Source organism: Anolis carolinensis, unplaced genomic scaffold (genome assembly GCF_035594765.1).
Source record: "Anolis carolinensis isolate JA03-04 unplaced genomic scaffold, rAnoCar3.1.pri scaffold_15, whole genome shotgun sequence".
Taxonomy (NCBI): domain Eukaryota; kingdom Metazoa; phylum Chordata; class Lepidosauria; order Squamata; family Dactyloidae; genus Anolis; species Anolis carolinensis.
Window position 1 is genome coordinate 11,529,977 of NW_026943826.1, and position 13,065 is coordinate 11,543,041.

Consider the following 13,065-nt stretch of genomic DNA (forward strand, 5'->3'; position numbering starts at 1 on the left):
CCCGACATAGGATTCCCCCCCAGGCAGGAGGCAGCCAGGCTTTGAAACTGCAAATCCGGTGACCAGTATTTTTTTTAAAAAAAAATTCTAAAAGCTTTGATCAGGTTGCTGTGAGTTTTCGGGGCCGTCTGGCCATGTTCCAGAAGTAAACACCTCCCGACATAGGATTCCCCCCCCCCCCCAAACAAAAAATGCTGCCAGGAAATACAGGAAGCAGCCAGGCTTTGAAGCTGCAAGGCTATTCGATGCTAATCAAGCTGGCCAATGGCAACACTGCAAGACAAAGAGTTCTTTCTCCCAACCTGGAGATATATAAACTCCACTTGCCTAGTTTCCAACAGACCTCACAACCTCTGAGGATGCCTGCCACAGATGTGGGCGAAACGTCAGGAGAGAATGCTTCTGGGACATGACCAGACAGTTCACAAAACTAACAGCAACGCAGTGATTCCGGCCATGAAAGCCTTCGACAAAACACTGCTTTTTATCAATTCAGAAAAGCCATAATAATAATAATAATAATAAATTTTAGTTCTGACCCAGAGTTAGAATATAAAAATATTAGATTATTAAAAGACATAGTTAAAATTAAAACATTAACATAATGCATATGAATCAAATGGAAGTGTAAATTAGTCTAGCTGTGTTGCAATACTATTGCATCGAATGCATTCAGTTGTAAACTTTGGGCAAGTTTGGTCCGTAAACACATTCGAAAGTATATGCTGATCCGGATTGGTTCTGGAATATTCCCAAACTGGTCTCCTTGTCATCGCTCGAGGAACACAACCCGGTTTTCCCGCCGGGATTTCTCTGCTTCGAATACGAGGAGGTGGGAACGCAAAGTATCTTCTGGACCGGTCTGGATCAGAGACGGGTTATTCTCCTGTGCAGAAAAATGTAAACAAAGGTTCAGAACCTATGGAAGGCCAAGAGCCAGTCTTCCATGTAAGGATTGTTTACAAACACAAACAAGTAGCTTGCATTAATGCACGCACATTCGATATACACATTTCCTTATATGCTGGACCTTCCTTATGGTAAGTAGAGTCAACGGTGGGCGGAGCTAATCGTAAGTTGAGTCAATGGTGGGCGGAGCTAATTGTAAGTTGAGTCAACAGTAGGTGGAGCTAATCGTAAGTAAACGGGTGGAGCTAATGGTAAGTAGAGTCAACGGTGGGTGGTGCTAATTGTAAGTAGAGCCAACAGTGGGTAGAGCTAAAGGTAGGCAATGGTGGGTGGAGCTAATAGTAAGTAGAGTCAACGGTGGGTGGAGCTAATCGTAAGTTGAGTCAACGGTGGGTGGAGCTAATCGTAAGTAGAGTCAACGGTGGGTGGAGCTAATCGTAAGTTGAGTCAACGGTGGGTGGAGCTAATCGTAAGTAAATGGTGGGCGGAGCTAATGGTAAGTAGAGCCAACTGGGGGTGGAGCTAATCGTAAGTAGAGTCAACGGTGGGTGGAGCTAATGGTAAGTAGAGTCAACGGTGGGTGGAGCTAATGGTAAGTAGAGTCAACGGTGGGTGGAGCTAATGGTAAATAGAGTCAACGGTGGGTGGAGCTAATGGTAAGTCGAGTCAACGGTGGGTGGAGCTAATGGTAAATAGAGTCAACGGTGGGTGGAGCTAATGGTAAGTAGAGTCAACGGTGGGTGGAGCTAATGGTAAATAGTCAACGGTGGGTGGAGCTAATGGTAAGTAGAGTCAACGGTGGGTGGAGCTAATGGTAAATAGTCAACGGTGGGTGGAGCTAATGGTAAGTAGAGTCAACGGTGGGTGGAGCTAATGGTAAATAGTCAACGGTGGGTGGAGCTAATGGTAAGTAGAGTCAACGGTGGGTGGAGCTAATTGTAAGTTGAGTCAACGGTGGGTGGAGCTAATCGTAAGTAAACGGTGGGTGGAGCTAATGGTAAGTACAGCCAACTGGGGGTGGAGCTAATCATAAGTAGAGTCAACAGTGGGTGGAGCTAATGGCATGTAGAGTCAACGGTGGGTGGAGCTAATCGTAAGTAAACGGTGGGTGGAGCTAATGGTAAGTACAGCCAACTGGGGGTGGAGCTAATCATAAGTAGAGTCAACAGTGGGTGGAGCTAATGGTATGTAGAGTCAACGGTGGGTGGAGCTAATCGTAAGTAAACGGTGGGCGGAGCTAATGGTAAGTACAGCCAACTGGGGGTGGAGCTAATCGTAAGTAGAGTCAACAGTGGGTGGAGCTAATGGCATGTAGAGTCAACGGTGGGTGGAGCTAATGGTAAGTACAGTCAATGATGGGTGGAGCTAATCGTAAGTAGAGTCAACGGTGGGTGGAGCTAATAGTAAACAGAGCCAATGGTGAGTGGAACTAATGATAAGCAGAGCCAACAGTGGGTGGAGCTAACAGATAGAGCCAGTGGTGGGTGGAGCTAATGATAGGTAGAGCCAATGGTGTGTGACGACAACAGTGGGCGGAGCCAGACTGCACTGTAATGCTCCTGTCTATACACCATGAGAAATACATTTATTTAGAACTAACGGTGTGAATCAATTAATCCCAAGTATAGTAGAGCCAATGGAAATAATTTAACACTGGTTGAAAACCTAAAGCAAAGGAGCAAAGCTGTCTTCTGGCTTCCTCACTTCGTTGGGAACCCAACTGCCACTTGAGCTCCGCCTCTGGCTCAAAAGGCTTCTACAGGAAACACACAATCACTCACTTAACTGCTAACCTAAACTAAAGAGAATTAAAGGCGAAAAGGTTGGGGAAACGTACAGCTACCGCCGAAACGAAGCTCTCTATCAAGTAGAAGTCGGCACCATCGTGGGCACTCAAACTCGCCGGGACGGAGGAGACTTTCTCTGGGAAAAAGGTGGTTTTCTCCTTCTCCAGGAAACGGAAGACTTCCACGGGCCCGCCGCCTTCGCAGTGGAGCTCTCCCTGAAAAAGATAAACAGCTTCGCTCTCACAGAGCCTTCTCTCACACCGAACGTACACAGGAGCTTCACACACAGCAGCCTTCACACTGGAGCTTCACACATGAGGCCGGCTCATACTGAGGCCTCTCTCACACTGAGGCGGAGCCAATGGTGGGTGGAGCTAACGGTAGATGGAACTAATGGGTGGAGCTAACAGGTGGCGCCAATGGTGGGTGGAGCTAAATGTAAGCAGAGCCAACGGTGGGTGGAGTTAATGGTAGGTGGAACTAATAAGTGGAGCTAACAGATGGAGCCAACGGTGGGTGGAGCTAATAGTAAACAGAGCCAACGATGGGTGGAGCAAATGGTAGGAGGAGCCAATGGTGGGTGGAGCTAATGGTAGGCGGAACTAATAAGTGGAGCTAACAGAGGAGCCAATGGTGGGTGGAGCTAATGGTAGGCGGAATTAATAAGTGGAGCTAACAGATGGAGCCAATGGTGGGTGGAGCTAATGGTGGGTGGAGCTAATGGTAGTTGGAGCCAACGGTGGGTGGAGTTAATGGTAGACAGAGCCAACGTTGGGTGGAGCTAATGGTAGGCGGAATTAATAAATGGAGCTAACAGATGGAGCCAATGGTGGGTGGAGCTAATGGTAGTTGAAGCCAATGGTGGGTGGAGTTAATGGTAGATGGAGCCAACGTTGGGTGGAGCTAATGGTAGACGGCATTAGTACGTGGAGCTAACAGATGGAGCCAATGGTGGGTGGAGCTAATGGTGGGTGAAGCTAATGGTAGTTGGAGCCAACGGTGGGTGGAGTTAATGGTAGACAGAGCCAACGTTGGGTGGAGCTAATGGTAGGCGGAATTAATAAATGGAGCTAACAGATGGAGCCAATGGTGGGTGGAGCTACATGGTAGTTGGAGCCAATGGTGGGTGGAGTTAATGGTAGATGGAGCCAACGTTGGGTGGAGCTAATGGTAGATGGCATTAGTAAGTGGAGCTAACAGATGGAGCCAATGGTGGGTGGAGCTAATGGTAGTTGGAGCCAACGGTGGGTGGAGCTAATGGTAGGCAAAGCCAATGGTGGGTGGAGCCAATGGCAGTTGGAGCCAACGGTATGTGATGACAACAGTGGGCGGAGCCAGGCTGCACTTTAATTCCACTGTCTATACACCATGAGAAATATATTTACTTAGAACTAACAGTGTGAATAAATTAATTAATCCCAAGTATAGTCGATCCAATGGAAATAATTTACTTTCGTCCCATAGATGGTGGTTTTCCGCAGGCCCAGTTTCTCGGTGAAGGCCACCATGGTGAAGCCAACCGTGGCTCCTCCTTCAAACTCCATGTTGACCACCTGGAAAGATTTATTATTATTATTATTATTATTATTTTAAAGATGATACAATCTAACATCTTATTTTAAATAGACAGACATGAAATCGTACCTGGTTGGTGACGACGTCGTTGTCGCACTCGTAGACGCACCTCCCGTAAGGACCGCGGCGCAAGGCGTCCGTCAGGGATTCGATGTCGTAGGTGCCGTCACTGCAAACGACGGACACCGGCCAATCAAAGTAGCCCTAGAAAGCCGGCCAATGAGTCAGGGAGCGCGTCTACACGGCTGAAATAATGCAGATTGGTCCCGCTATGGGATCCTTGGAGTTGTAGTTTGGCGAGACCTTGCAAAACTATAAGTCCCACCTTTTTGGCGGGCTCCAGGTAGACCTTCTGAGCAGAATACGGACAGGTTGGCTCCACCAAACAATCCCAACACCGGCTGGAGGCTCCTTTGGGCTGAAATAATAATACCGTATATACTCGAGTATAAGCCGACCCAAATATAAGCTGAGGCATCTAATTTTACCACAAAAAAAAAACTGGCAAATCATTGACTCAAGTATAAGCCGAGAGTGGTAAAAATACATACCAAAAAATTACATTAAATGAGGCATCCGTGAAATAATAGAGTGAAATAATAAATGTATTAATAATAATAAAAATAGAGTAAAATAAATGTAATAGTAGCAACAATAATAGAGTACAATAATAAATGCAATAACAATAGAGTAAAATAATAAAGGTAATAATACCAATAATAATAGAGTAAAATAATACATGTAATAATAATAATAATAAATACAGGAAAATAATACATGTAATAATAAATAGAGTAGAACAATAAACGTAATAATAATAATATCAGAGTGAAATAATAAATGTATTAATAATAATAAAAATAGAGTAAAATAAATGTAATAGTAGCAACAATAATAGAGTACAATAATAAATGCAATAACAATAGAGTAAAATAATAAAGGTAATAATACCAATAATAATAGAGTAAAATAATACATGTAATAATAATAATAATAAATACAGGAAAATAATACATGTAATAATAAATAGAGTAGAACAATAAACGTAATAATAATAATATCAGAGTGAAATAATAAATGTATTAATAATAATAAAAATAGAGTAAAATAAATGTAATAGTAGCAACAATAATAGAGTACAATAATAAATGCAATAACAATAGAGTAAAATAATAAATGTAATAATACCAATAATAATAGAGTAAAATAATACATGTAATAATAATAATAATAAATACAGGAAAATAATACATGTAATAATAAATAGAGTAGAACAATAAACGTAATAATAATAATATCAGAGTGAAATAATAAATGTATTAATAATAATAAAAATAGAGTAAAATAAATGTAATAGTAGCAACAATAATAGAGTACAATAATAAATGCAATAACAATAGAGTAAAATAATAAATGTAATAATACCAATAATAATAGAGTAAAATAATACATGTAATAATAATAATAATTAATACAGGAAAATAATACGTGTAATAATAAATAGAGTAGAACAATAAATGTAATAATAATAATATCAGAGTGAAATAATAAATGTATTAATAATAATAAAAATAGAGTAAAATAAATGTAATAGTAGCAACAATAATAGAGTACAACAATAATAGAGAAAAATAATAAATGTAATAATATCAATAATAATAGAGAAAAATAATAAATGTACCATATATTCTGGAGTATAAGCTGATCCAAATATAAGCCAACCAGGACCCTCACCCGAGTATAAGTCGAGGGGGGCTTTTTTAGTCCTAAAAAAAGGGCTGAAAAACTAGGCTTATACTGGAATATATACAGTAATAATAATAATAATAATAATAATAATAATAATAATAATAATATTGAAATAGGTAAAGCTTCCATTTGTTAACATTTTAGAATAATAATAATAATAATAATAATAATAATAATAATAATAATAAATAGGTATTGTTTACATTTTAGAATACTTTAGAATAGCCAGCAATGAAAGGACCAAAGTAGAGACATCTCCGGCCCATATCAGCCAGCATGACAATGAATTAAATCAAGAAACCACTTCCTAAGATCTGTAGAGATACTCGCAGGAACACCTCAGCAAGCAAGAGTCCAAAAGTGGCAGGCTAAAACCCGGAACAATTTGGGCCAGATGGGCCTAGGAGAGGAAAATCCAACCAACCTGGTGCCCTTTTGTGAAATGGGAGACATTCCCAAAAGAGGACACTTTCAAACATCTGGAAGAAAAGACAGGGAGGAAAGGGAGTTGTAGTCACTTTGCTCTACAGTCCAGGGCAGTACCTATTGATCTACTCATACTCTGGGGGTTGGTGCTCATCTCCATTTCTAAGCCGAAGAGCCGGCATTGTCCGTAGACACCTCCAAGGTCATGACTGCATGGAGCGCCAATGTTACCATCCCGCCGCAGCAGTACCTATTGATCTACTCGCATTGGCATGTTTTCGAACTGCTAGTTTGGCAGAAGCTGGGGCCAACAGCGGGCGCTCCCCCCGCTCCTCCGATTCGAACCTGCGACCTTTCGGTCCGCCCTGCCTTGTGTTTACCTTTTGCCGCCCATCCAGAAATTGATGAGGTCGAGGTCGTGGCACGACTTGGCCAGCAAGGAGAAGGAGCTCTCCGCTTCGTTGCGCCAGTTCCCGCGCACAAAAGAGTGCGCAAAATGCCAGAATCCCACCTGGATAGAAAAGGACGTGTTGTCGAAGGCTTGCTGTTGACCTAAGCAGCCCGAAAGACAGTTGCATCTGTCGAGTAGGAAATTTAGGTACCGCTTGTAATGAAGTACGAATTTTTGGTTTACAAATGTTATGTTTAATTGTGTGTTTGTGTTTTAAACGGGTAAGTATTACAGTTGTTGCCTCTCAGCACTCAGAGGCTGGTTGCCATGGAGAAGTAGGCGGAGTCAACTGCCGTTTTGTTGAAGAAGTGCAGAGTTTAAAAAAGGGATTCAGTCTGTGCTCCGATGAGGCACAAGGAAGACTGATCCTAGGTTGAGGGGATCAATTGTTCACTTTTGAGTCAGTTTAAAATAAGTTTGGTGACTTATTTAATGTAGTCTGTGTCCCGGTAAGGAACAGAGAATCTGTGATCGTATATCACAGGGGGGACTGCGGTTTAAAAGTAGCAGAGAAAGAAGTTCTAACTACTTTAAGTAAAAAAAGTGTCACTTCCTAATGGGTCCTATTAATGGCATTTTTGGTCACGAACCCGTTCCAAATGCTGAATGTGGCAGATGTCTCCGATGAGCCCCGAATCCAGTAGCTCCTAAGCGGGGAATCAAAACAAGAACATAGATTGTAAAAATTTACTGCAAAATTGCAATGGTTTTCTACAGCTTATCAAATGCACAAAGTACTGTATATACTCTTTTCCCCGTAATAGGCAGTAAGACCACCTAAAGCTTCTGCTCGACCATTTCAAAGCTCTTCTGCTTGGGCGGTGATTACGCTATCGTCGGCATAAATATTTTTGAAAAGCACAGGTTGTTATTGCCATTAATACTAGATGTCGTACCTTGATTTTCAGGACAACCGGGTGGTAGCGCAGGACGTGGCACACGGCAAGGATGGCGTGTCCGCTTTGACACGCCTGGACGATTTCTTTACAGTCCTCTGGGGTGGTCTGCGAAGAGGAAACAAGGTAAAACATATCAACAAAATTATTATTTTAAGTATTTTATGTGTTTTGGCAATGTCGTGACCCACCTAGAAGTTCGTCCGAGATTTTCCGTTTTTCCTCCACCACGGACACCCCGGTGTTCCCGCCTACACCCAGACTGCACTATGAACCCATACATTATTAATGCTAGCAATATCTAAAAATGAATTTAGAATTATGCATAAATACTAATAAAATAATACAATGATAATGATATAATAACAATGCATTAAAATACATACGTACATTATTAAATGACCCGGGCAATGCTAGTAATAATAATAAAATAATAATTATAGTAATATTATTATTAATAATAGTAATCCCTTATTTTTTCAAATGACTTGGGAAACACCGGGTAGCCAAGCTAGTAATAATAATAAATGATAATAATAATAATAATAATGATAATAATAATAATAACAATCCCTTACTTTTTCAAATGATCTGGGAAACACCGGGTACCCAAGCTAGTAATAATAATAAATGGTAACAATAATAATAAATGATAATAATAATAGTAATAATAATAATAATAATCCCTTACTTTCTCAAATGACCTGGGAAACACAAGGTACCCAAGCTAGTAATAATAATAAATGATAATAGTAATAATAATAATAAACAAATGATAATAATAATAATAGTAAAATAATACATGATAATAATAATAATAATAATAATAATAATAATAATCCCTTACTTTTTCAAATGACCTGGGAAACACAAGGTACCCAAGCTAGTAATAATAATAAATGATAATAGTAGTAATAATAATAATAATAATAATAATAATAATAAACAAATGATAATAATAATAGTAAAATAATACATGATAATAATAATAATAATAATAATAATCCCTCACTTTTTCAAATGATCTGGGAAACACCGGGTATCCAACTTAGTAATACTAATAAATGATGATGATGATGATGATAACAATAATAATAAATGATAACAATAATAATAAATGATAATAATGATAGTAACAATAATAATGATAACAATAATAATGATGATAAATGATAATAATGATGATAATAATAACTGATAGCAGTGATAATAATAAATGATAATAATAATACAAATAAATGATTATAATAATGATAATAACAATAATAATAATAACAATAATAATAAATGATAGCAATGATGATAATAATAATAACAATATTAATAACAACAATAATAATAAATGATAACAATGATGATAATAATAATAACAACAATAATAATAACAATAATAATAAATGATAACAATGATAATAATAATAACAATAATAATAATAACAATAATAATAAATGATAACAATGATAATAATAATAATAATAATAATAACAATAATAATAAATGATAACAATGATGATAATAATAATAACAATAATAATAATAACAATAATAATAAATGATAACAATGATGATAATAATAATAACAATAATAATAACAATAATAATAAATGATAACAATGATGATAATAATAATAACAATAATAATAACAATAATAATAAATGATAACAATGATGATAATAATAATAACAATAATAATAAATGATAACAATGATAACAATAATAATAATAATAATAATAATAATAATAATAATAATAATAAATGATAATAATAATAATCCCTTACTGCCATAGGTTTCTCCAGTAAGATGTGATATCCTTTGTGGGCAAAAGCCACCGCCGGCGCCTAGAGAGAAACAGAAGCAAAGTCTCCTTCAGCGATGGCAAAGTGGTGTCAAACCGCATTAATTCTACAATGTAGACACACTGGCCTTACCTTATGGAGCCGGTCTGGTGTTGCAATGAGAACGGCGTCTGCAAACCTCTCTCTCTCGGCCGCGGGTCTCCAGTCTTAAAAGATAAAGGATTTTGCAAAATTATAACGCCGTGTATAATTGTGTCCATGTGTTTTGGACTGCAACTCCCACCATTCCTGACAGTTTACCGTCAAAGACATTGGCCGGGTCCATGGGATGCATCTCTTGGAGCTCTTTTCTGGCCGAAGACCTGGGATCGGCCACACCAACGACCTGATCGAAAAGGGGGAAAATTACAAATCAAATATAAACATTTAAATCCATTATTATTATTATTATTATTATCATTATTATTATTTTCAAGCCATGACGAGAGGCACGTCCATGACACGGCACCAGGAAATATTATTATTATTATTATTATTATTATTATTACCTTCATGCGCATTGGATGTATTATTATTATTATTATTATTATTATTATTATTACTAGTTTCAAGCCATGACAAGAGGCACGTCCATGACACGGCACCAGGAAATATTATTATTATTATTATTATTATTATTATTATTATTATTATTTTCAAGCCATGACAAGAGGCACGTCCATGAGACGGCACCGGGAAATATTATTATTATTATTATTATTATTATTATTATTATTATTATTAGTTTCAAGCCATGACAAGAGGCACGTCCATGACACGGCACCGGGAAATATTATTATTATTATTATTATTATTATTATTATTATTATTATTATTATTATTAGTTTCAAGCCATGACGAGAGGCACATCCATGACATGGCACCAGGAAATATTATTATTATTATTATTATCATTATTTTCAAGCCTTGACGAGAGGCACGTGCATGACACAGCACCAGGAAATATTATTATTATTATTACTACCTTCATGCGCGTGGGATGTATTATTATTATTATTATTATTATTATTATTATTATTATTATTATTACTAGTTTCAAGCCATGACGAGAGGCACGTCCATGAGACGGCACCAGGAAATATTATTATTATTATTATTATTATTATTAGTTTCAAGCCATGACAAGAGGCACGTTCATGAGACGGCACCAGGAAATATTATTATTATTATTATTATTATTATTATTATTATTATTATTATTTTCAAGCCATGACAAGAGGCACGTCCATGAGACGGCACCGGGAAATATTATTATTATTATTATTATTATTATTATTATTATTATTAGTTTCAAGCCATGACGAGAGGCACGTCCATGAGACGGCACCAGGAAATATTATTATTATTATTATTATTATTATTATTATTATTATTATTATTACCTTCATGCGTGTGGGATGTATTATTATTATTATTATTATTAGTTTCAAGCCATGACGAGAGGCACGTCCATGAGACGTCACCAGGAAATATTATTATTATTATTATTATTACCTTCATGTGCGTGGGATGTATTATTATTATTATTATTATTATTATTATTATTATTATTATTACTAGTTTCAAGCCATGATGAGAGGCACATCCATGACACGGCACCAGGAATTATTATTATTATTATTATTATTATTATTATTACCTTCATGCGCATTGGATGTATTATTATTATTATTATTATTATTATTATTATTATTATTATTATTATTACTAGTTTCAAGCCATGACGAGAGGCACGTCCATGACACGGCACCAGGAAATATTATTATTATTATTATTATTATTATTATTATTATTATTACCTTCATGCGCGTGGGATGGCACAGAGCATAAGATGAGTAGCGTTTCCCTCGATTTCCACAACCGATGATGAGAATGCTGATCTGGCGAGACGTTGCCATCATCGCCTCGAAAACATGCAAACGCAAGTAGGTAAATAGGTACTGCTCCGGCTGGAAGGTAAACAACGCTCCATATAAATAAAGTGTATTATTATTATTATTATTATTATTATTATTATTATTATTATTATTATTATTATGAAAGGTATACATTTTACAAAGAGGTCAGCCCTAGTTGCTGCCAACCTCGCAGTTCGGAAACATGGAAACACGAGTAGATAAATAGGTACTGCTCCGGCAGGAAGGTAAACAGAGCTCCATATAAATGAACTGTATTATTATTATTATTATTATTATTATTATTATTATTATTATTATTATTATGAAAGGTATACATTTTACAAAGAGGTCAGCCCTAGTTGCTGCCAACCTAGCAGTTCGGAAACATGGAAACGCGAGTAGATAAATAGGTACTGCTCCGGCAGGAAGGTAAACAGCACTCCATATAAATAAAGTGTATTATTATTATTATTATTATTATTATGAAAGGTATACATTTTACAAAGAGGTCAGCCCTAGTTGCTGCCAACCTCGCAGTTCGGAAACATGGAAACGCGAGTAGATAAATAGGTACTGCTCCGGCGGGAAGATAAACAGTGCTCCATATAAAGTAAGTGTATTATTATTATTATTATTATTATTATTATGAAAGGTATACATTTTACAAAGAGGTCAGCCCTAGTTGCTGCCAACCTCGCAGTTCGGAAACATGGAAACGCGAGTAGATAAATAGGTACTGCTCCGGCAGGAAGGTAAACAGAGCTCCATATAAATAAAGTGTATTATTATTATTATTATTATTATTATTATTATTATTAAAGGCATACATTTCACAAAGTCATCCAGTCCAACCCTCACTCCCCAAGGCACAATCTAAGCCCTCCCAACAGATGGCCATCCAGAAAGCTGCTATGGATAGGCATGCAGGATAATAAAGCATTGCAATTTTAATTAATTTTAATTTAAATGCATTGCAGGATGTTTACCTTTGGACCTTCTCTGCAAGGAAGAGCAGCTCGCCTGGCCACGCCCCCTTCCTCTCTCCTCATTGGTGCAGGACTCCCAGGACCAACATCCAATCAGCGACGGCGTGACGTCATAGAGAGGCTCCTTACAGCTGCTTTCCAAAACTGCGCAGGCGCAGAAGGGTCTCTGTTGCACTTTGCTCTCTCTCTATTAATTATGCATGCGTGGAATTTGCATGACCCCGCCCACTGCCTCCAGGGCAAAATAGCCCAACATAAACCAAACTTTTTAAGTACTGATGCATGCAAAATGAATTTAAAATTATGCATAAATAATAATATAATAATACAATGATAATGATATGATAACGATGCAATAAAATGCATACATACATTATTAAAGCTAAAAATGAATTTAAAATTATGCATAAATAATAATATAATAATACAATGATAATGATATGATAACGATGCAATAAAATGCATACATACATTATTAAAGCTAAAAATGAATTTAAAATTATGCATAAATAATAATATAATAATACA

General features: G+C 37.0%; 1 protein-coding gene and 1 long non-coding RNA gene across 4 annotated transcripts; one reads left to right on the plus strand and one right to left on the minus strand.

Moving 5' to 3' along the window:
• Positions 1-545: 545 nt before the first annotated feature.
• Positions 546-12,619, minus strand: LOC134294466 (uncharacterized oxidoreductase YjhC-like). 3 transcript variants are annotated; one of them, XM_062965620.1, is made up of 14 exons: positions 12,538-12,619; positions 11,453-11,602; positions 9,894-9,978; positions 9,726-9,799; positions 9,576-9,635; positions 7,794-7,901; positions 7,488-7,544; positions 6,827-6,957; positions 6,445-6,499; positions 4,597-4,689; positions 4,341-4,475; positions 4,148-4,249; positions 2,747-2,911; positions 546-886 (listed from the first exon to the last, which is right to left on the minus strand). In XM_062965620.1, exons 1-14 carry the CDS (start codon positions 12,598-12,600, stop codon positions 770-772), a joined length of 1,395 nt encoding a protein of 464 aa, XP_062821690.1. In that variant the 5' UTR covers positions 12,601-12,619; the 3' UTR covers positions 546-769. The 3 variants fall into 3 exon arrangements, with proteins under 3 accessions (XP_062821690.1, XP_062821691.1, XP_062821692.1); XM_062965621.1 differs by lacking the exons at positions 11,453-11,602; positions 12,538-12,619 and adding an exon at positions 10,618-10,629; XM_062965622.1 differs by lacking the exon at positions 546-886 and having other exon boundaries at positions 2,772-2,911; positions 4,093-4,249.
• On the plus strand, positions 7,801-9,831 carry LOC134294469 (uncharacterized). The gene is made up of 2 exons (XR_010001356.1): positions 7,801-7,919; positions 9,584-9,831. It is a non-coding gene; the product is annotated as an uncharacterized LOC134294469 (long non-coding RNA).
• Positions 12,620-13,065: the final 446 nt, after the last annotated feature.